Source organism: Aethalodelphis obliquidens, unplaced genomic scaffold (genome assembly GCF_003676395.1).
Source record: "Aethalodelphis obliquidens isolate GAN/ISIS:26980383/991018 unplaced genomic scaffold, ASM367639v1 scaffold27, whole genome shotgun sequence".
NCBI lineage: Eukaryota > Metazoa > Chordata > Mammalia > Artiodactyla > Delphinidae > Aethalodelphis > Aethalodelphis obliquidens.
In genome coordinates, this window is record NW_020837971.1 from 23349453 (window position 1) to 23374890 (window position 25438).

General features: G+C 34.9%; 1 protein-coding gene across 1 annotated transcript in view; it reads left to right on the top strand.

The window, feature by feature from the left end:
- Positions 1-22337, top strand: part of ZPBP (zona pellucida binding protein) — a 102902-nt gene extending 80565 nt beyond the window's left edge. Inside the window, exon 8 of the mRNA XM_027124143.1 lies at positions 22131-22337. Within this exon, the coding sequence (XP_026979944.1) occupies positions 22131-22225 (95 nt within the window). The 3' untranslated portion in view covers positions 22226-22337. The remainder of the gene's footprint in view (positions 1-22130) is intronic.
- The last annotated feature ends 3101 nt before the right edge of the window (positions 22338-25438 follow it).

Below are 25438 nucleotides of genomic sequence, written 5' to 3' on the forward strand. Positions count from 1 at the left end.
CCTAATTTAATTCAGTTGTAAGAGAGAATATGTGTGATTTGAATACTTTTTAATTTACTGAAACATTTTTTATGCTATATCCTTCTGGTTATATTCATGCCCCTACCATTATGAGATATTTTTTGTTCCTTGTAATAATCTTTCCTCGGACTTCTGTTTTGTCTAATATTAACACTGCCAATTACAGATTTCTTTTTATTAGTATTATCATGGTTTATCAGTCAGGGTTCCACCAGAGAAAAGAATCAGTAGGATGTATGTATACTGAGAGATTTATTGCAAGAAATTGGCTCATGTAATTATGATAGCTAACTAGATAATTCCAAAATTTATAGGGCAGGTCTTCAGGAAGGGTAGACAAAAAACTCTTGGCCGCAGTCTGAAGCTGAAGTCCACAGGCAGAATTTCTTATTCAAGGGACCCTCAGTTCTTGTCTTAGGCCGTTCAACTGATTAAATCAGTCCCACCAGATTATCCCCTTAAAGTCAGCTGATTGTAAATGTTAATCTTATCTACAAAATAACCTGCACAACAATGCCTAGATTAGTGTTTAATTGAATAACTAGTATTGCTTAGCCAAACTGACACATAAAACTGGCCAGTACAAATGCTATGCCTTTTGCTAGCCCCTTACTTTAAATTTATATCTTCATATTTAAGATGTATTTATTTAGGCAACATACAGTTTGATCTTGCATTTTAAGTCCAGTCTGACAATATCTGACAATATCTTTAAACCCAATTTTATGTAACTACTCACATTGTCAGGTTCAAGTGTATCATCTCACTGTTTTCTATTTCCCCAACTTATTTTTTGCTCCTTTTTTTCCATTTTTTCTACATTCAATTAAATTAATTGAATAGTGTTTGTGCTTCCATTTATCTGCCTTGTTGACCTATTAGGTAGAGCTCTGTGTGTTTTTATTCTAGTGGTAATTTTAGGCTTATGGCGTATATCATTAATTTATCACAGTCTACCTTTAATTAATATTATACCACTTCATATGAAGTATAAGCATCTTAAAATATTATACTTCCATTTCTTCTCTCCTGACCTTTGCGCTATTGTTGATATCCACCCAGTTAAGCTTACCTGTGTCACAGATCCCACACTACATTGTTCTGTTTATTAAACAGTTTATCTTTTATGGGGATGTAAATGATAAGAAAAAAATCACATGTATTTACCCATCTAATTATCCTTTCCATTAGTCTTCACTCTTGGTGTAGACCCAATTCCACCTGCAGTTCTCTTCGTATGGCCTGAAGGATTTTATTTAACATTTCTTCTGGTGTGAATTTGCTGTTGAAGAATATTTCATTTTCTTGGATTTGTGGACACTCAGTGCTCCTCAAATTTGGAAAATAGTTTTACTTATTTATTCAAATAATTTTTCTGTTAGTCTCATCTTCCCCACCAGGGATTCCAATTAAAAGCATATTAACCTGACTGACATTTTGCCACAGCTCTTTGTTGATCTCTTCATTAAAAATGTTTTCTGTGTGTTTTATTCTCTGTAGTTTCTATGGCTGTATCTTCAAGATTAGTCATGTTTCCTTCTACAATATCACATCAACCAGTAATCCTACCCAGAGTGTTTTTCGTCACACACAACATGGTTTTGACCTCTAGAAGATTGAATGAAATGTTTTTTTTTATATCTTCCTTATGTTATCTTAAGTTTTGAACATAGGGAATATTGTTACATTAATTGTTTTAATGTCCTTTTCCACTTATTCAGGGTAGTTTGCAATTAACTTTTTTTCTTATCATGAGTCATATTGTCTTGTTTCCCTCATGCCAAGTAATTTTTCACTGAATGCCAGATATTTGTGAATGTTCTGTTGTTTGGCATTGAATATTTTTGTATTTTTATATTTTTGCATTACTGAGTTTTTGGGTTTTTAAAAAAATTTTATTTACTTTTTTATACAGCAGGTTCTTATTAGTCATCCATTTTATACACATCAGCATATACATGTCAACCCCAATCTCCCAATTCATCACACCCCCACCCCCACCCCCCACTGCTTTCCCCGCTTGGTGTCCATACGTTTGTTCTCTACATCTGTGTCTCTATTTCTGCCCTGCAAACTGGTTCATCTGTACCCTTTTTCTGGGTTCCACATATATGCGTTAATATACGATATTTGTTCTTCTCTTTCTGACTTACTTCCCTCTGTATGACAGTCTCTGGATCCATCCATGTCTCTACAAATGACTCAACTTCATTCCTTTTTATGGCTGAGTAATATTCCATTGTATATATGTACCACATCTTCTTTATCCATTGTCTGTCGATGGGCATTTAGGTTGCTTCCATGATCTGGCTGTTGTAAACAGTGCTGCAATGAACATTGGTGTGCATGTGTCTTTTTGAATTATGGTTTTCTCTGGGTATATGCCCAGTAGTGGGATTGCTGGTTCATATGGTAATTCTATTTTTAGTTTTTTAAGGAACCTCCATACTTGTTCTCCATAGTGGCTGTATCAATTTACATTCCCACCAACAGTGCAAGAGGGTTCCCTTTCCTCCACACCCTCTCCAGCATTTGTTGCTTGTAGATTTTCTGATGATGCCCATTCTAACTGGTGTGAGGTGATACCTCATTATAGTTTTGATTTGCATTTCTCTAATAATTAGTGATGTTGAGCAGCTTTTCATATGCATCTTGGCCATCTCTATGTCTTCTTTGGAGAAATGTCTATTTAGGTCTTGTGCCCATTTTTGGATCGGGTAGTTTGTTTCTTTAATATTGAGCTGAATGAGCTGTTTATATATTTAGGAGATTAATCCTTTGCCCATTGATTCATTTGCAAATATTTTCTCCCATTTTGAGGGTTGTCTTTTCGTCTTGTTTATGGTTTCCTTTGCTGTGCAAAAGCTTTTAAGTTTCATTAGGTCCCATTTGTTTATTTTTGTTTTTATTTCCGTCACTCTAGGAGGTGGATCAAAAAAGATCTTGCTGTGGTTTATGTCAAAGAGTGTTCTTCCTATGTTTTCCTCTAAGAGTTTTATAGTGTCTGGTCTTACATTTAGGTATCTAATCCATTTTGAGTTTATTTTTGTGTATGCTGTTAAGGAGTGTTCTAATTTCATTCTTTTACATGTAGCTGTACAGTTTTCCCAGCACCACTTATTGAAGAGACTGTCTTTTCTCCATTGTATATCCTTGCCTCCTTTGTCATAGATTAGTTGACCATAGGTGCGTGGGTTTATCTCTGGGCTTTCTAAGTTTTGAACATAGGGAATATTGTTACATTAATTGTTTTAATGTCCTTTTCCACATATTCAGGGTAGATTGTAATTAACTTTTTTTCTTATCGTGAGTCATATTGTCTTGTCTCCCTCATGCCAAGTAATTTTTCACTGAATGCCAGATATTTGTGAATGTTCTGTTGTTTGGTGTTGAATATTTTTGTATTTTTATATGTTTGCATTATTGAGTTTTGTTCTTACACACACAGAAAAATTGTTTGGAAACAGTTTGGTTATTTCTGGTCTTACTTTTTTTTTTTTTGCGGTATGCGGGCCTCTCACTGTTGCAGCCTCTCCCATTGTGGAGCACAGGCTCTGGACGCACAGGCTCAGAGACCATGGCTTACGGACCCAGCTGCTCTGCTGCATGTGGGATCTTCCTGGACCGGGGCACGAACCCGCTTCCCCTGCATCGGCAGGCAGACTCTCAACCACTTCACCACCAGGGAAGCCCTGGTCTTACTTTTAATTTATTTGGCTGAACCAATGTTCAGTCTAGGCTAGTCATTCTCTGCTATTGAGGCAAGAATTTTCTGTTTACTCTGGCCATAAGCCTGTTATTCTTGAGTGTTTCCATACTAACTCATGGGATTATACACATTAACTGGCCCTGTGTGAGCACTGGGCACTGTTACATTACAGTATGGCAGTGGAATTTAAAAGCTCATGTCCTAAGACAACAATAGAAAGCCATGACCTAGCCTCAGAAGTCAGCGGGTGTCACTTCTGTCATACAAAGTTCCACTTAGGAAGAGAGGTGACCCGGATGGATTCTACTGCTCAACAAGGTTACAATTGTAAGAATGTGTAGAATGGGATAGATATATTGTTAGCCATCTCTGGGAAATACAGTCTGTCACAAGGTCCTTATATTCCCCTATTTATTTTAGAATCAGCTGGTCAGTTTTCATTTTCAGTAACCCTGATAGGATTATGTTTTGGGGAGAAGGTAGCTTCATATTCATAAATGTGTTATATCTGTGTGTCTGTTTTTCATCTTCATTGTGGTATAATTGACAAAGTTGTATGTATCTAAGATATACAACTTGATGTTTTGATATATGTATACATTGTGAAATAATCACCACAATTACGCTAATTCGCATATCCATCATGCTCCATACCTCACAGTTACATATATATATATATATATATATGTATGTATATATATATATGTAGTGTGTGTGTGTGTGTGTGTGTATGTGTATGTATGGTGAGATCATTTAAGATCTACCCTTTTACCACATTTCAAGTATGCAATGTAATATTGTTAATTAGAGTCATATTGCTCTACTTGGTTCTGCAGAATTTATTCATCCTGCATAACTAAAACTTTGTAATATCTCTGCATTTCTCCCTCTCACCAGCCCCTGGGAACCAGCATTCTACTTCCTGCCTCTGTGAATTTGACTATTTTAGATCATGCAGTATTTATGGGAAAATTTTTTTAATCAACTTTATTAAGATGTCATAAATACACTCATTTTTAAATGTGCACATTTTAATTGTACAATTCACCGAGTTTCGACAAGTGTATTCATCCATTTAACCAATACCCTATGAAGATATAGAAATTTCCATTCCCCAAATTGTCCCCTTATCCTACTTCACAATCACAACTACTTATTAAATTTACCACTGTTTATTTATACATTCAGTTTTTGACAGGCATTTGGGTTGTTTCTAGTTTTGGGGTATTGTGAATAGAGCTTGTATGAACATTTCTGTGTAAGTTTTTTGTGGACCTATGTTTTCATTTCTCTTGGGTAAATGCATAAGAGTTAAGTTTTAGGATAATATGGTAGAGTATTTTTAACTGTTAAGAAACTCCCAAACTTTTACAAAGTAGTTGTATGATTTTGCATGTCCACCAAGCAGTGTATGAGATTTCTGGTTGTTTCACATTCTTGCAGTCTTGATATTGTCCAACTTTTAAATTTTAATCAGTGTAGTGCTATTTTATTTGTGATATAATTTGTATTTACTTTATAGCTAATGATATCAAATATCTTCTCTTGTTCTCTGTGAGCATTCACATATGTTCTTTTGTAAACTGTTCACATCATTTCCTCTACCCTTTTTCTGGTTATTATTCTTCTAAATATTGACTTACAAGGTTTATTTATGTATTCTGGAAACAGGTCCATATATATTCGTTTTACTTTCTTAATGGTGTCTTTCAAATACAGAAGTTTTAATTTTGAGAAAACTAAGTTTCTTAATTTTTTTCTTAAGGAACCAAAGATATTGCGTCCATCCAAGAAATTTCTGCTTATCCCAAACTCATGAAGAATTTTTCCTATTTTCTTCTAGAAACATTGACCTTGTATTGTGTGGCCTTGATAAAACTTATAGTTCTAAGAATTTATTTTTTATTTTTAGGATTTTCTTCATACCTAATCATCTCATAGGAATAAAGACAATTTCACTGCTTTATTTCCCATTTCCATGCTCTTTATTTCTTTTTATTGCCCCTATTAGTCTGGCTAGAATGTTCAGAAAAGTGCTCACCGAAAGTGGTGAGAGTTGGCATTCTTTTCCTGTGCCAACTGTCAGGGCCCACGGGCTTTCCCCGTTAGCTGTGATGCTAGCTGGCGGCTTTTAAGAGATGCCATTAATCGGGTTGATGAAGGAAATTCCCTTCCATTCTCTATTTATTTTGATTTTTCATCATGAAAGAGATTGAATTTTGTCATGTCTTGTATACACCATTGAGATGATCATATGTTTTGTATCTTTTATCATGTTTTATGATGCATTGATCGATACATAGAAGTTAAACCAACTTTGTATAAACTGACCTCTAATATAAACTATATATTATCATCATTCATAATTTCTACATATCACCGAGGTTTATATGCTAACATTTAGTTAAAGATTCTTGTATCTATATCCATAAGGAACTTTGGTCTATAGTTTTCTTGTAAATATTTATAAAATTTTATTATTAGGGCACTTGCTGTTTTAAAAATGAATTGCAGTCGTTCCCTCTTCTTGCTTTTTCTGAATGGTTTATGTAAAATTTATATAATTTTTCCCTCAATACCTCATTGAAGCTATCTGTACCTTGAAGCTTGTTTAGTTTTGATTTTCAGGGAACGATGCATGTGTGTGTGTATGTGTGTGTCTGTCTTTGATTTATTATCGCTCTTTGGAAATAAAATTTTTCTTTATAATGTTATATTTCAAACATCTAGAAATATAGAAAATGATGTTATAAACAAGTATGTTCATATCACCCATTCGAAACAAATTTCATATTCTGTCACTTGCTTTGTATCCTAAGATTTAAAGTGATTTAAATAGGACACAGCTGAAGCTTCCTGTGAAGGCCTCAACAATCCATTGTCTTCCTCTTCTGCTCAGATATATTCATTATCAGAATTTGATATTTTTTACCCCAATCCCAAAGTTTATACTTTTAATTCTTATTGAGGCAATCAACAATGACATATAGTATTGGTTTGCATGATAATCAGTAAATGGCATCTTGCCTTAAATAACCTCTACAACTTGCTTTGTTTGGGCTCAACAATGACATACAATTAAGTACGCATGTTGAAATTATACAGTTTAATGACCTGGACACATATACATCCATGAAACTATCACCACAATCAAGAAGAGGATCTCTGCTGTAACCCTGAATTTTGCTTATGCGTTTTTGTAATCAGTCCTCCCTCAATATCCATTCCCAAGCAAATGCAGATATGCTCTGCATCACTATATATTTGCATGCATTTTAATAAGTTTTAATAAATGGAATCATGCAGTATAAAATCTTTGTCTGAATTCTTTCACTCGGCATAATTTTGAGGTTTGTCAGTATTATCTCATGTATTAATAGTTTGCTCCTCTTTATTGCTGAGTAGTAGTCCATTGTATGGATATACCACATTTTATTTATCCATTCACCTGACGATGGACATCTGGGTTGTTTCCAGTTTTAGGCCATTACAAATAAAGCTGCTATGAACATTCCTGTACAAGTCTTTGGGTGGACATGTGTTTTCAGTTCTTCTGGGAAAATACCTATGATTGCGATTGCTGGGTCATACGGTAAGTGTATGTTTAACTTTATAAAAACAAAAAGCCAAATTATTTTTAAAGTGGCTGTACAATTTTCATGTTCTACCAGCAAAGTTGTGGAGTTCCAATTGTTCTAAATACTTTCCGAAGCATAGTATGGTCACTCTTTTTTAATTTTAGCCATTCCAATGTGTGTATGTGAAGTGGTATCTCATTGTGGTTTTAATTTTAATTTTCCTTTTTAAAAGATATTTTCATCTTTCTATTGGATATTGGTATTCCTTTGCACAGTATCTGTTTAAATATCTTTCCCATTTTTTAAGTGGGTTGTTTGTCTCACTGAGTTGTAAGTTCTTAATTTAATATGGACAAAAAGTTTTTTTTCTTATATATGTGCTGTGAATATATTTTCCCAGACTGTGGCTTACATTTTTGTTTTCAAAGCAAAACGTTGAAGAAGTCCAATTTATTAATTTTTTTAATTCTGTGGTTCATGTGTTTTTGTGTTCTAATAAAAATTTTCCTACCCTGAGGTCACAAAGATTTTCTACTGTGCTTTTTGTTTAGTACTTTTGGGTTTGCATTTAAGTCTATGATAGATATTGAGTTAATATTTCTATTTGGTATGAGGTAAGGGTCAATAATCATTTTTTACAATACAGATAACCTGTCCTGGTGATACAGCACCATTTGTTGAAGACTTTTCTTTTGTCATTAAATTTTCCTTGGTACCTCTGTCAAAAGTTCAACTGACTATATATTCATGTGGGTTTAATTCTGCTCCATTCATCCTTATGTTTATCATTTCACCAATACTGAAGTGTCTTGATTAGTGAAGCTTTATTACCATATTACATTAAAAAATTGCTTTGCTTGCTCTGTGTTTTTGAATTACTACAGCATATTGATTTTTAAATATTAACCTGGATCCCATATATCTGTTTTATTCAGTGATTAGATGTCATAATTATTTTGTAGACCCTGTATTTTTTTACAAGAATAAACATATAATCTGCAAATAACAGTTTTACTTCTTCATCTGATATCTGTGCCATTTTTTCTTTTACTTTATTGCAGTGACTAGGTCCTCCTGTACGGTGTTGAATAGAAATAAAAACAGGCATTCTTATTATTATTTTTGTTTTACAAGCTCTAGCTGGAGGTTTATCAGTTTTATTAGTCTCTTCAAGGAGCCAGATTTTAGTTTATTGAATTTTTCATTTGATTTCTATTTCATTAATATCTGCTCTTTATTTATGTATTTTTTTATGCTTTCTTCCTCATCTGAAACTTAATGTGCTATTCTTTCTTTAGTTTCTTAAGGGAGCAGCATACTATCAATTCATTGATTTTATATCTTTTTCTTTTCTTACATAAGTATTTAAGGCTATACATTTTTCCCTACCATTGTTTTACCTTCATCCTACTAATTTTATTTATTTTTAAGTTTTCACTCAGTGCAAAATATTTTCTAATTTTCTTTGTAATTTTATTTGTCCCAGGGCTCATTTCATAGTATTCTGTTTAATTCCCATATAACTAATCACTTCCAGTGTATCTTTATATTGTTGATTTCCAACTAAATTTTTTCTGTTTAGAAAGCATGCTCTATATTACTTTGAATCTTTTAGTTGTTTTTAGAAGTGTTTTAAGGTTCAGGATATGGCGCATCTTGATGAATGTTCCATATCTTCTTGAATAATAAGTTTATTCTGGCATTTAAGTAGAAGTTGTCTTCTGTATTTCTGTTGTTCTAGTTTCCACTTGTTAACTCAATTTGTAAGAGTGAAATGTTGAAGCTCCCAGCTGATATTGTGGATTGCACTATTTCTCCTTTATTGTCTTCCAAGTATTTTGAAACTCAGTAATTATGTAAATAGGCATTTAGGATTGCTACTTTTCCTGATGACTTGACTCTCCATCATTATGTAATGATACACCTTTTTATTCCTGATAATATTCCTTGCATTGAAGTCTACTTTGTTAGATATTAATATAATCACTCCAGCTTTCTTATGCTTAGTGCTTATATCTTGTGCCAGAAAGAGATAGACCCTGTTAACATTTCTGCTTAGCCATTTAACACAGTTGTTGATAATGTCTTTTGATGCACAAAATTTTAAATTTTGATGAAGTCCAATTTATCCATTTTTTAACTTTGTTACCATATCTAATCATTTGTTGCCATACCAAAAGACATGAAGATTTAGCCCTATGTTTTCTTCTAGGAATTTTTAGCTCTTTATTTAAGTCATAGTTAATATTTGTATATAGCGTGAGGTAGAGATCCAACTTCGTTTTTCTGCTTGTGGAAATACAGTTTTCCCAGCACCATTTGTTGAAGAGTCTACTGTTTTCACATTGAATGAACTTGGCACCCTTATCAAGAAACAGTTGATAATAAATGAATAGGTTTATTTCTGTTCCATTGGTCTGTAGGTCTGTCTGTTTTGATTACTGGAGCTTTGTAGTATGTTTTGAAATTGGGAAGTATGAGTCCTCTGGCTTTGTTCTTCTTTTTCAAGATTGTGTTTTGGCAGTTCAGGGCCATTTGCAATTTACTATGAATTGAGGAATGGCTTTTCAATTTCTTTAAAAAAAAAAAAAGCTGTTGGAATTTTCATAGGGATTGCATTGAATATCTAGATTGTTTTGGGTAATGTTGACATCTTAATATTAAGTCTTCCTACCATGACCACAGAATGACTTTCTATTTATTTAGGTTTCCTGTAGTTTCTTTCAGCAATGTTTTGTAGTTTTTAGTATACAAGTATTTCATCTCCTTTTTTCTAGTTTGGTTTTATTTGATTATTCCCTTTATTATGTGTTTTCTTGCCTCTTTCTCATGCCTAGTAATCTTTTTGTAGATTCCAAACATTGTGATTTTACCTTATTTGGTACTGCATATTTTCGTATTCCTGTGAATTTTGTCTTGTTTTTTTCACATGCAGTTAATACATTATTGAAAACAATTTGATCATTTCATGTCTTGCTTTTCTAATCTGATTGGTGTTTCTGTTTCAGCATTCAGTCTAAAGCTAATCATTTTCCACTACTTTCCTAAGTGCTCCACCCAGTGCTTTTTGAATATGAATTTTCTTTTCTGGTTATTGGGAACAGACACTGTTCCTTAGCCTGAGTGATTGCCAAGCACCCTTTCCTCTAAAGTTATCAAAATTGATGGTCCTTTCCCCAGATTCAGGTAGCTTCCTCAGACACATATGCTGATTTCTGTTATATAATCAAGTGAGATGTTCTACTCATCTCCAGAGTTCTCTGTCTCCACAGTATCTCCTTTCTGGTTCACAGGAAGAACACTAGCTGCATTCAATGTCTTCTTGGACTTCAGCTTTGTCTCTTCAGTTCAGGGAAGAACTCAGCTCCACCACAGTTCCCTTTGCCATAATTTAGAAACTCACTGAAAGCAATAATCTACAACAGTTGTAGAGCTCATATATCAATATTTTGTTTCCTGTATGTCCCTTGGGATCACTGTCCCTTGTGGTTTGATGTCCAGTTTCTTGAAAACCATTTTCCATGTCTTTCTATGGTTATTATGTTTCGGTTGTTTCAGGCAAAATAGTAAATCATTTCCTTTATTCTATCTGTTCACTGTTCTCTTCAGGCTAAAGAACTTCTTTTAGCCTTACTTGTAGTGCAGGGTTATTGTCTACAATGTCTCTAAATTGTATTACCAAATGTCTTTTTTTACCTTTCATGTTTTTTAAATAAACTTTATTTTTTAGGCAGTTTTGGGTTCAAAGCAAATTTGAATGTAAGGTACAGAGATTTTCCATATGTCCCCTGGACCCCCTCATGCTTAACCTCCACCGCTCAACATCCCTCAGCAGAGTGATACATTTGTTGTAATTGGTGAATCTATAATGAATGAAATATCATTATCACCCAAAGTCCATGGTTTACATTAGGATTCACTCTTGGTGTTGTACATTCTGTGTTTTTTTGGACAAATGACATATGTTTACAATTATAGTATCATACAGTGTAGCTACACTACCCTAAAATTTCTCTGCTTTCCACCTATTCATTATTCTTTATCCCCAAGCCACTGATCTTTTTACTGTCTCCATAGTTTTGCCTTTTCCTGAATTTTATATTGTTGGAATCAGATTGGAATCAGATTGACTTCCTTCACTTAGTAGTATTTCTTTTTAGCACTGAATAATATTCCACTGCCTTCTAGCAGTTATTGCTCCTAGTGAGAAGTGAGCTGCTACTCGTACTTCTTCCCTCTCGCACCCTGCATTTAATGTGTCATCATTTTTACTCCATAGCATTTAGATTATCTTTACTGGGAGTTTATAGCAGTTTGACTATGTTGTGTGTAGGGGTGGAGGTTTTGTACATTTCATGTTGGTGTTTGCAGAGTTTTTTGGATTATTCATTTATGTCTTTTGTTAAATTCAAGGCTTTTGGGTCATATATGTCATTTATTGTTTTCTGCATTATTCTCTCTGTCCTCCCTTTTTGGTTATCAATTACACATATGTTGCACCAAGTTATATTGGCCCAGGGGTCACATGAAGCTCTACTCATTTTTTAATTAAGTTGAAATTCATATAACATAAAGCCATTTTAAAGTGGATAATTCAGTGACATTTAGTACATGGTGCTGTGCAACCACCACCTCTACCTAGTTCCCAAACATTTTAATCACCTCAAAAAGAAGCTCTGTGCTTATTAAGTGGTTACTCCCTATTTTCCTCTACCTTCAGCCCCTGACAACTACCTGTCTGCTTTCTGTCTCTATTCTGGATATTTCATACAAATGAAAAGATACAATATGTGTCATTTTTTCTCTGGCTTCTTTCACTTAGCCTAATGTTTCAAGATTTAACCACATTGTAGCATGTATCAGTATGTCATTCCTTTTTATGGTTGAATAATATTGCATTGTTTGTTTATACTTTATACACAGGCAATCCTGTGTTTACCTTTCTTGAGCAGTTTTCAAACTATTTAGCACAGTGCCTGCACAATTTTACAGTGCTACGAATAATATACAAGGGTAACTATCTCAACAACACTTGTTATTTTCCTTTTAAAAAAGTATTGCTATCCTTGTGTGTGAAGTAGGGTCTCAGTATTGACTTGCATTTCCCAAATGACTAATGATGTTGAGCATTTTTTCCTGTACTTGGTGGCCACTTGTATATTTTCAGAAAAATGTCTAGGCAAGTCTTATGTTCATTTTTTTTTTTCGGTACGCGGGCCTCTCACTGTTGTGGCCTCTCCTGTTGCGGAGCACAGGCTCCGGACGCGCAGGCTCAGCGGCCATGGCTCACGGGCCCAGCCGCTCCGCGGCATGTGGGATCTTCCTGGACCGGGGCACGAACCCGTGTCCCCTGCATCGGCAGGCGGACTCTCAACCACTGCGCCACCAGGGAAGCCCTGTTCATTTTTTAAATTGGGTTTTCTTTCTTTTTGTTGTTGAGTTCTAAGGGCTATTTACATATTCTTTATACTCGGACCTTAGCACGTGTATGATTTGCAAAGGTTTATCTATTCTCAGAGAGTTTTTTCACTTTTTAATAATGTCCATTTGTGCACAGAAGTTTTATATTTTTATGAAGTTCAGTTTATTTTCTTTTTTATTGATGATGCTTTTGGTGTCATTTCTAAAAAACCATTATGGAATCTAAAATTGTGAAAAATTTACCCCTTTCCTTTTTTTCAAAGAGGTCATTGATGATTTGAGGTAAGTTCTAGAAAACAGTGTGAGTTAGGGGTCCAAATATATTCTTGGCATGTGGCTATCTGGTTGTCACAGGACTTTTCACTGAAGAGACTGTTCTTTCCCCCTTGCGTGGTCTTGTCATCCTTGTTTGCCACTGATGTCTGTGGCTATTTCTGCACTCTCAGTTCTATTCCATTAGTGTACATTCTCTCTTTTTCTAGTACTACACTGTTTTGATTATGGTAGCTTTGTAGGGAGTTTTGAAATTTAGAAGTGTGAGTACTCTAGGTTTGTATTTTTCAAAACTATGTTGTATATTTTAGGCCCCTTGCTATTCCATGTGAATTTGAGGATCATCATTCCCTCTTTTCAAAACCAAACGTAAAATAGATAGCTAATGGGAAGCAGCCGCATAGCACAGGGAGATCAGCTTGGTGGTTTGTGACCACCTAGAGGGGTGGCATAGGGAGAGTGGGAGGGAGGGAGACACAAGAGGGAAGAGATATGGGAACATATGTATATGTATAACTGATTCACTTTGTTATAAAGCAGAAACTAACACACCATTGTAAAGCAATTATACTCCAATAAAGATGTTATTAAAAAAAAAACGAGCCTGAGGGATTTTGATACAGGATACATTGATCTATAGGTTCCTTTGGATTGTATTGTCATCTTCATAATATTGTCTTCCACTTCTCCAACATAGGATGTATTTCCATTTATGTAGGTCTTCTTTTATTTCTTACAGCAATGTTTTATAATTTTAATTTTACAAGTCTTCCACCTTCTTGCTTCAATTTACATCTAGATTTTTTGTGGATTAGCATGTAAACATAATTGCTTCTCTAATTTTCTTTTGGGACTTTTCACTGCTAGTGTATAGACATAACCACTTTTTGTGTGTTGATCTTGTATCCTGCAACTTTGCTGAATTCCTTTATTAGCTCTAGTACCATGTGTATACGTGTATTCACAGGTTTCTCTCTCTCTCTCCCTGTGTGTGTGTGTGTGTGTGTGTGTGTGTATACATACACACAATCATGTCATCTACAATTAGTTTACTTTTTCTTTTATAATTCAGATGCCTTTTATTCTTTTTCTTGCCTAATTGCTCTCTCTAGAACTTTCTTTAGGACATCCTTGCCTTGTTCTTGATCTTAGGGGGAAAACTTTCAATATTTCACTATTGAAGATGATGTTAGCTTTGGGTTTTTCATAAAAGCCCTTTATCAGATTGAAATTTTTTTCATTTTGTTCTGTTTGTTGAGTGTTTTTATGATGAAAATTTTGGATTCTGTCAAATTCTTTTTCTGCATCAATTGAGATGATCATGTAGGTTTTTTTCCCCCCTTCTATTTGTATAGTATATTACTTTGATTGGTTTTTATATATTTAGCCACCTTTGCAGTTCCTGGGATATATCCCACTTCATTATGGTGAATAATACTTTAATATAGTGCTGGAAGTTGCTTGTTAGTATTTTGTTAAGGATGTTTGCATCTGCATTCTAGAGATATTGACATTTATTTCCTTGTCTTAGTAATAACTCTATCTGGCTTTGATGTCAGGGCAATGCTCATATCACAGATTGATTAGTAAGTGTTTCCTCCTCTTCTGTTTTTGAAAGAGTTTGAGAAGAATTGGTTTAATTCTTCTTTAACTGTTTGGTAGTATTCACCAGTGAAGCCATCTCACCCTGAGATTTTCATTATTGGAGGTTTTCAGTTACTAGCTCAATATCTTTACTTGTTATAGATTTCTTCCAATTTTCTATTTCTTCTTCAGTCAGTTTTTGTAACACGTGGGTTTCCAGGTATTTTTCATTTTTTTTTTTCTAGCTTACCTAATTTGGTGGCATATAATTTTTCTTAAAATTGGCTTATCCTTTTTATTTCTGTAAGTTTGGTAGTGATGTTCCATCTTCCTTTCTGACTCTGAAAATTTCTCTCTTCTCTCTTATTCTCAATCTACCTAAAGGTTTGTCAGTCCTTTTAGTCTTTATAAAAATCAACTTCTGTTTTCCTTGCTTTTCTCTATTTTTAAAATTCTCTCTGTTATTAATATTCACTTTAATCTTTAAAAAATTTTTCTTCCTTCTGCTATCTGTAGATTTAGTTTGTTGTTTTCTCATCCCTTCAGGTATAAAGTTACATTATTGATTTAAGATCTTTCTTTTTTTTTCAATATAGGCATTTACTACTAATAAATGTTCCTCTGCTTTCACTTAATCTCATATGGTTTGGTGTGTTATGCTTTCATTCTAATACATCTCAATATGTTTTCCAGTTTCCCTTTTGATATATTCTTTATCTTCTTGGCCTTTTAAGAATGTGTTGTTTAATTTTCACATATTTGTGAACATTCCACTTTTCCTTATGTTACTGATTTCTTCAGTAGCTTCATTCTATTGTGATTTGTATGATATCATTCTTTTTAAATTTATGAAGAATTGTCTTGTGTCCTAAAATATTGTCTATCCTAGAAAATATTCCATGTGTACTTGATAAAAATGGGTATTCTGTTGGTATGAGTGAGGTGTTCTATATACATCTGTTAATTTAGTTGGTTTATAGTGTTATCAAGTCCTCTATTTCCTTATTGATCCTCTGTCTAGAAACTCTATCCATTATTGGAAGAGAGGTAATGAAATCTCCAAGTATTGCTGTAGAGCTATGTCTCCCTCTGTCCTGCCAGTGTTTGCTTTATATATTTTCTGTACCTGTTGTTTGGTATGTATATTTTTATAATTGTTATATCTTCTTTGTGATTTGATCCTTTTAGGAATATGTAACGTCCTTTTTCTATTATAACAGTTTTTGACTTAAAGTCTATTTAATCTGAATTAGTGCCAGCTCTTTTTTCATTACAGTTTCCATGGAATATCTTTTTCCACTTTTTCACTTTCAACCTAATTGTTTCATTTGGTCTAAAGTGAGTCTCTTCCAGATTGCATATAGTTGGATCATAAATATTCATTCTGCCAGTTTCTGTCTTCTGATTGTAGAATTTAATCCATTTACATTAAAAGTAATTACTGATAAGAATGGACTTATTTCTGCCATTTTACTATTTCCTATATGTTGATTGTTTTTTAGAGTTCTTTCAAAGTTAATTCTGAGAGTTTTTGCTTGATTATTTTCATGTTTCTTTAGTTGGGACTGGAGCTGCCAGTATCTTTGCTGATGTTACTCTATTCATTTTTTTTAAACTCTTATTTCTCTTGACTATGAGTTAGTTTTCTGTGTCTTTGAAAATCTAATAATTTTTATTATATGCTAAACTTTATTGGTAGTGCTATGTAGAGTCTTCTGGCTTATTTTTGCTCTGAAGAGTGTTTATTATTTAGTCTAATAATATGCTAGATTCAAAATCTAAACTGTCTCTCCCATTGTAGGCACCATCTTCTCAGTTTTTTCAGCTTTCCAACTCTTTCCGGTTTTGTTTTTTTTTTGCGTTAACGTGGGCCTCTCACTGCTGTGGCCTGTCCCGTTGTGGAGCACAGGCTCCGGACGCACAGGCTCAGCAGCCATGGCTCACGGGCCCAGCCGCTCCGCGGCATGTGGGATCTTCCCGGACCGGGGCACGAACCCATGTCCCCTGCATCGGCAGGCGGACTCTCAACCACTGCGCCACCAGGGAAGCCCTCTTTTTCTGGTTTTGAACTTTTTGCAATATCATTGACTAATGTGAAGGTCTCACATCAGCCAGTGATCTGCATGGAGTCTATATTAGATTTTAGAGTTCTTGCTTCTGTTTGTACCTATTTCCTGGAATTTCTCCCATTACTTTCTATATCTTCTGGTGGCCTAGAAGTGTGTCCTCTCAGTTTTTGTAACCAAGTAGACATAATTTTTGCTTCAGTTTTAGCCACCCATGCACCACATAGTGTGGTGAGTACCCACTGCTGAAATATATAATAATACTTTTACCCATTTGCCTGTCTTTGCTACCTCTTCAGGGCTGTCAAATAGTGTATGTTTCCTCTTTCCTGATGTTTTAAGTGTTTTCTGCAGATTGATTAATTCAATATAAGCTAGAATTAGAATTCTTGGCCACTTGATTTTTAGCATTGTGGACATTGTCTTTGGTGCATTATTTTTTGTTTAATATTGTATAAGTCTTATTGCTTATTTTCTCTATTTGTTTTCTCTTATAAAAGTCTTACCTACCTCACAACCAGGAAAAAATTCTCTAATAATTTATTTTATTAATTTCAAATTTTGTTTCTTTACTCTCAGGTCCATAAAATAAGGGTACATACTGTGTGTGTGTGTGTGTGTATATACATACACATATATATACTTATAATATATGGTGCATATATACACACACCTACATTTGTGTGTATATACACATATATGTACATACACACGAATATATGTCTTTTAAAGGGTCCTCTTTTTTGTTTTACTGTTTGTGGTAATTAATGTCTTGTTGTATAGAAAGGGTAAACCACCTTCTTTTTTCTCTTTAGAAGTTGTCCATTTTAAATTGATTTGTCAAGTTATATAAAATAAAATTATAGTTGAGGTTTTATTTATGAGTGCAGTGCAGGTATAGATTAATTTGATTAAAACTTACATTTTTACATTAGCAGCATAAAGTTGGATTTTTAAAAATCCAGTCTGAGAATATGTCCAATGATAGGCTATTTTAACGGATTCACAGTATTGCAAATTGTATCTGTGAGATTCATGCACATTTTTGTGGTTATAACACAATTTTAAAAAATTTTCTTTTCTATATAATATTCTATTTTATGAATATGTCAAGGAGTATATATCTGTTTTATTGTTGGTTGAAATTGCTTCCTACTTCTCAGTTTTTCTACTATGACAAACAATGGTGTTGTGAATATTTTTGTTTGTATATCCTAGGTCTTTTTTTTTTTTTTTTTTAACGGTACACGGGCCTCTCACTGCTGTAGCCTCTCCCGCCGCGGAGCACAGGCTCCGGGCCCACAGGCCCAGCGGCCATGGCCCACGGGCCCAGCCACTCCGTGGCACGTGGGATCCTCCCGGACCGGGGCACGAACCCGTGTCCCCTGCATCGGCAGGCGGACTCCCAACCACTGCGCCACCAGGGAAGCCCTATCCTAGGTCTTTAGCTAATATTGGATCATAAGATGAGCAATTCATTAAAATATGTCAGATTGGGTTAATACAAAAAATTTAGAAAACACTTTTACAACGCAATGTAGGACAGATCCTGTCTACATCTATGCCAGTTCTTGGCATAACCAAACTTTAAATATTTGCAATCTGATGATTATGTAATGCATCACATTTTTTATTATGGTAAAATATACATAAGATTTAACCTTTTAAGCATATTGAAAGGTACAAATTAGTGGCATTAAGCGCATTCACATTGTTGTGTAAGCGTCAATACCATCCATCTCCAGAACTTTTTCATCTTCCCAAACTGAAATTCTGTACATATTAAACGCTAGCTCCCCATTCTGCCCTCCTTTCAGTCACTGACAACCACTCTTCTTCTTTCTGTCCCTATAAATTTGACGACTACTCTAGGTACCTCATGTAAATGAGATCATGTGGCATTTGTCCTTTTGTGATTGGCTTATTTCACTTGGCATCTATGTTGTAATATGTGTCAGAATTTCCTTCCTTTTGCAAGCTAAATACTATTCTGTTGTGTATATGTGTGTATATGTATCACATTCCCACCTCCAACATGTGACCATCACACATTTTCATACCATTCCACAGTACTTTTTATAATTTCACATTCCCACATTAACATCACATTAGGTGGCCCAGCACGAATGTACCACATTTCCGTTGTCCACATGTGTATGCCACGTTTTCTTTATCTATTCGTCTGTCAATGGACATAGGGTTGCTTCCACCTCTTGGCTATTGTGGATAGTGCTGCACTGAACATGGGTGTGCAGATATCTCTTTGAGATCCTACTCTTAGTTCTTTTGGATAAATACTGTTTTAGGGTGGGCCGCCGTAACAAAATTCCATATACTGGATGGCTTAAACAAAATTTTTTTTCACAATTCTGGAGGCTGGAAGCCCAAGTTCAAGGTGCTGGTGATTCATTTCTGGTGAGTTCTCTCTTGGCTTGCAGATGGCATAATGGGCCACCTTCTCATTTTGTCCTCACATGGCCTTTCCTTGGTTCAAGTTTGCAGAAAAAGTTACGATTTTGATGTAGTCCAATTTAATTATTTGTCTTTTGTCCTCATGCTTTCAGTGTCATATAAAAAAATCATTGTAAAATCTAATGTCATAAAGCTTTTTCCTATGTTTTCTTCCAAGAATTTCATGGTTTTAGCTCTTATGTTTAGGTCTTTGATCCATTTTGAGTTAATTTTTGTATATATGGTGTAAGGTGCGTCCAACCTCATTCATTTTCAAGTGGATATCCAGTTTGGTCAAACATTTGTTGAAAAGACTGTCCTTTCCTCATTGAATGATCTTGGTATCCTTGTTAAAAATTATTTGGGAGTTTATTTCTATTTTTTTTGTCTGTAATTTTGTCTTTATGTCAGTACCAGACCACTGAAATTACAAAGCTTTGTAGTACTTAAATCAGCAAGTGTGAGATGTCCAACTTTGTTATTCTTTTACAAAATTGTTTTGGCTATTCTGAGTCCCTTGAGATTTCAAATGAGTTTTATGATGGATTTTTTTATCTCTGAAAATGCCACCACTGGGATTTTGATAGAGCTTTCATAGAATCTAGAGATTTCATAGATAGCGATTTCATGGATAGTTAGTAGTACTGACATCTTAACAATATTAAATATTAAATGAACATGGGACATCTTTCCATTTGTGTCTTTGATTCCTTTCAGCAATTTTTGGTAGTTTTCAGTACACAAGAATTTGCCTCCTTGGTTAAATTTTTCCTATTATTTTCTGTCCTTTTCTCGTTGATTTACATGAATTGTGTGTGTTTTCTGAGTGGTAGTCCTCTGTTGGTCACATAAGCTGCAACTATTTCCTAGTTTTCTTGATTGACTATTGTTACTATTGTTACTTTAAGTTCTTAATTTTAATACCACATGTATCAATTATTTTCTATTATGGCTAGTCACTTCCCTTTTTAAGGAATTATTCCCTATCCAAAATTCATTAAGATATTTTCCTGTATTTACTTATTTCTTCATATGTCAATACTGATCAGTCACCAATGCTTCCTTCTCTTCTTATTGAAATAATCAAGTTTTAATCAGGCTGCTCTCATAACTGTAGCTGGGAGATGTTCTACTCACTGAGACTCAGACCTGGAAGAAAAGTTCACTAATTTTGTACTTTAAATAACATTTTAGCATTTTTCCTCAATTCCACTTAAAAGAGAACAAAATATTTCAGGATATATCCTAGGAGAGAGTGCTACAGATAAGGGCTCTGTGGTGTAACATGTACTATATTATGAAGGTTTTTTAAATTATAAGAATATTTATTAGAATATCATTATTTATTTAAACTTTAATTTAGATGATTTTATGCCAGTATCAGTTCTGTTTGTAACAGTCATGTATAAAGTCTGTGTGTAAAGACTGCATGCAGGTTTCTCTTCTCCATATGTAACGATTTGACACTTTCAATACATTCGCTAAATCTTTCCATATTTGTACATCAAGAAATATTAATATGTGTTTTGAGAGAAAGTGTACCACGATCACACACCTTTGAGAAATATTATGTCATTAGAATTTTACCACATACATTTTCACTTAGACACTCTTCTTATTACTGCAGCATAAATCTATTTAACTTTGTTTACCAATTTTTTTTCCATCTGGAACATTAATTCCCAAATAAAATGTCTGTTAAAACTTGAGGAGCTCTGTGGAACCTAGAATGGAAAATACTTCTTCTGAGTGATGGTTAAGATATTTCCCAATTTGAAAAAATATATTTTAAAAAGAATAAGAAATTAAATAATATAATATGACCCAGATTCAGTCAGTGGCATGTATTATTAAATCATGGTGCTAGAAAAAGAATCTTTTTTGATGGCCCATGATACCCATGCCTTAGATGTGCTGTTACTAACATCTTTGTGATCCCTTGGCTGACCACATCTGCAATAGGTTAGTCAGAGACCCCAACTCAGTTAGGGGCTGATGGCATCCCATGACCTTGATGCCCTCCTCACCCCCAGTGGAAGAGGTGAGTAGAGGCAGCAACCCCGCAATGCACAGGGTTAAGCATTTATTGAGTGCCCATCACATGCTGGGTGCCTTTTCATCTAAGTCATCTGGTTTCAGTCCTCACAGTAATGCTATGACTTGATTGTTACTGTACCTGTTTTACAAATAAGGAAACTAGAACTAAGAGAATTGACTACTTTGCCCAGGATCCCAAAGTTAATCAATGGCAGAGAATGTATTTGACCTTGGTTTCTTCCTGCCTTTCTTTACTTTCTATCACACAGAGGGAGCGGTGGTGACGTATTCATGGTATACATTGTCCTTATGTTAGGGGTGACCAAACTGAGTTACGTTTTAGGCTAAGTAATTTTTCCAGAATTACACCATTAGCCCAGGATAGAAATAGGATTTGAAATCAGAGGATTGTTAGAAATGATCTGCAAGTCCTTCCCATATTTGGGGCTATCTTTATACATCTAAATCGTGGTTACTGTGGACCCTCTGGTAGTCACATTTGGTTCTTGACCCCTTGTGGCTTCTTCTGTAACTTACAGGATGGCCCAGTCAGCCTTCTGATGTCAACATCGTGTGGTCAGTAAAACTATTTTAGGTCACAGTCTTGGTTTAAGCTGGATTAGAGTGAAAACTTAAAACTTTTCACTTACATGAGGCATTTAGAGGAGTCAAACTCATAGAAACAAATTGTGGAATGGTGGCTGCCAGGAGCTGGGAGAGGGGGAATGAGGAGATGTTTAGTGGGTATAGAGTTGCAGTTTCTCCCAGATGCAGAAGTTCTGGAGGTCAGTTGTACAATGATTTGCATACATTTAACACTACTGAACTGCACACTTAAAAATGGTTAAAATGGCAGATTTTATGCTATGTGCATTTTACCACAATTAGAAAGAAAAAAAAGAACCTTCTTTGAAAATTTATCCTCCATGTAAAGTTAATTTACGTGGCGTTAGGAAACTTTTACTTATTAACTTATTTTTTTATCCACAGTGATCTGCAGCCCTGGATCTTATAACTCCCATGATGGAATTCACTGCCTTCAGTGCAATAGCAGCTTGGTGTTTGGAGCAAAAGCATGTTTATAGGCCATTATTTTGAGCTCTTCGGTGGTTTGTTAAACACAAAAGTATATTTTTGAAATATTACTATATAATAAATCACTATTATGCCAAAATTAAATATATTAGATATTACCAATATATGGTGTCATCATTTTAATTGAAACACGGTATGTCCAAATGCCTTATATACAGTACATCCAGTAATCTTTATTCATTAGTGCCAGACCTACATATGACTCCAAAATATTTCTTGGATCACTGTTTTTAAAATAGTTTCAAATATACTATATTGGGTTAGCCCAAAAGATTTTTTTATGATTTTTCAAAAATAGCCCATTCTATCGTTATTATATGTTGACTAATCTCAGGCTACCATATTCTTCCACAATCATTTTAATTTCAGCTTGTTTCATTCCTTGATTTTAATTTTATGGGATTCTATTCCTTTCACTTTGACCTTTCATAGCTCAAAGTCACTGCAAGTCTTATTATTGCAATTTTTAGCCACTTTAGTTTAAGACCTAGTCCCAAACACACTATGAGTTTTTAATATACTTCAATATGGTGATCTTAAACTTTTCAGTTGAAAGTCCCTCAAATTACCTTTTTGACATTTGAGAATGGAGTAATCGTTGTATGTGCCTAAATTAACATTTGAGCTTTCACAATGTGGAGAGAGAAAGAGAAACTAAGCGGTTTCTTTCCCCAGCAGCACCTCTAGGGGTGAGAATCAAGCAGTCATTTTCACTTCCTTCACTATTACAGTGTTCTGTGACAGATACCACTGCTGCGACTGCCTAATACTTACTCTCTCACCCTGGGATGTTGTGTTTGAATATGAAAAACTACCAAAAATTTAAATATTAATTAATTACCAGGAAAATACATGAGTAAATCACAAAATTAGTAGCTTCTCAGTTTTCTAATTACTGTTTTAATTATATTCGTATCCACTTTACACTTTCTTGGAACGTTCCCTGTTTTTCTCTTCATATTTCCTTTGTGGAGACGTGAACATATGTAAATGCAAAATGCACACAGATTGGATCTGGGCACAGCTGTGCAGCACACTGGACAGGAGAGGCATGTACTTAAACCGAGGCTCTGCATGGCTTTTTTGTTTTTTTTTTGCGGTACGCAGGCCTCTCACTGTTGTGGCCTCTCCCGTTGCGGAGCACAGGCTCCGGACGTGCAGGCTCAGCGGCCATGGCTCACGGGCCCAGCCGCTCCGCGGCATGTGGGATCTTCCCAGACCGGGGCACAAACCCGTGTCCCCTGCATCGGCAGGCGGACTCTCAACCACTGCGCCACCAGGGAAGCCCCTGCATGGCTTTTTGAAAGTGTCCAATAAATACATTAGCTTCTCCGTCATCCTGTGGACAAACATTACTCTGGAATTCTCACACAAATAAGAGAGGGAAGGGAAATGACATTTCTTTGTTAGCCCTGTTGATCTTTCTTTAACAATCCCTTTAGACTTTCCTAATCATGACATAATTGTTTTCATATATTTTTGAGAGGTTATTCAAGAGCCGTCTTTCCACTATTAAGTCACGTATTTTTGCCGTTTTACTGTTTGGGTGAGTTATTGTTCCTCTTGTACATGCTTTCTGTAACTAGTAAAAGACCTATTAAGTCTCCATCTGTAAAAGTAGTGCAAGCTTCTAAAGTTTTCCAAATTTCTTAATTTAATAATGAGGTGAATTGGAGTACATATTCTTTCCTTTGTACTCCCTAAGTTTGGATTACTTTCTTCCTATTACTTAAAAGCCCAGAGGAATTTAATTTCTGATGCATCCTTCTGAGGCGTGACCAGTACTAGCCCCCTAGCTGGTCAGCTGGGAAGGCAGTGGCAGGGGTGACATGGTGATAACGGGCACTGGAGGTCAGAAGAGATGGGTGATCTGGAATGAGAAGAGACAAGTGACAGGAGAATGAGTGGAGCCAGTCACGGACTTTCAGCTTATGAAGGCAGACCAGAAATGAGGCCACACAAATTCCAGGGGGCAGAACAGGTCAGATTTAAAAGACCAGGCAAAAAGAACAGCTGGTAGAAATTTAAGCAGAGGATGAGCTAGGAGAAGAAAGACAAGTGTTAATTACTTCTTTTTCTTGGTTCTCGAAGTGAAATGTTCTTGGCTCTGTTTTACCACATATCACATTTATTTTAGTTGGTTTGTGTCTGTCTTCCACATTCAATTATACTAGTGTATTCCTAGTTTCCTAGTCATCTTCAAAGCACATAGTTATGTGCTTAATAATTTTTAAACTAATTAATAGATTATTAAAGTCCTGTGAGTATAAATAAGAACTAAGATAAAAGTTGCTTCTGTTATATTAATAGATAGGTTGTGGAATGTTGAAAGTAGTTTTAAGCAATTGGCAATATGTATGATATAAACTATAACTATAAACTAATCCCTAGGAGTGATTGTTGTCATGAGACAGTTACAGGTGTTCATTATTTTTGTTTATATCAAAATAATATCTTACATTTATATAATGCCTTAATTTTAACAAAACCTTTTTTTCTTAATTACACAATCTGGGATTTACATTGACCTGTGAACTTATGGGAAATATGGTTCCCATTTTGTATTTTATCAATTAGGTTTTTTTCTCATATTAGGTGTGTAATATGTATTCATTTGGCAATATGTAAAAAGAGTCTTAACAAGTTTGGTCCAGTAATATCACTTAAAGGACGCTATCCAAAGGAAGCAAATTAGAGATCAGGTGAAATATTCCATCCAAAGGTACTAATAATGAAAATGGAATTAACAGAAATTATCTGCAAGAATGAAATGGTTAAATAAATTATGCTGTTTCCATATGGTAGAATGTTATGTAGTATTGTTTAGAGTTTTAAAACAAATGAACCAAAATGTTAATAGTGGTCATGCTATGTGATAGGGTCCTATGGGAGGTTTTTTTGATACCCTCTGTTTTCCAAGTCTTCTACAGTGAAATGAATTACTTTGGAAAATCTTGGAAGCAGTAAACATACTTTGACAAATGACAAGAGTAGCCATTTGGGGAAGACATTGTTGCTCACTCTCCAGTATCAATTCGCCCCCCCCCCCTTCTTCCCAACAGAGCACCAAGTTTGTTTACTCCAGAGAACTATCCTTCTTCGCCAGTCAGCACATGACTTTTTTTGGCCGCCGCTTTGTTGAAACCGTGAGGTGAACACCCTGAGGATGAAGCCCGTGCTGAGGACCCCGAGTGGAGACATGG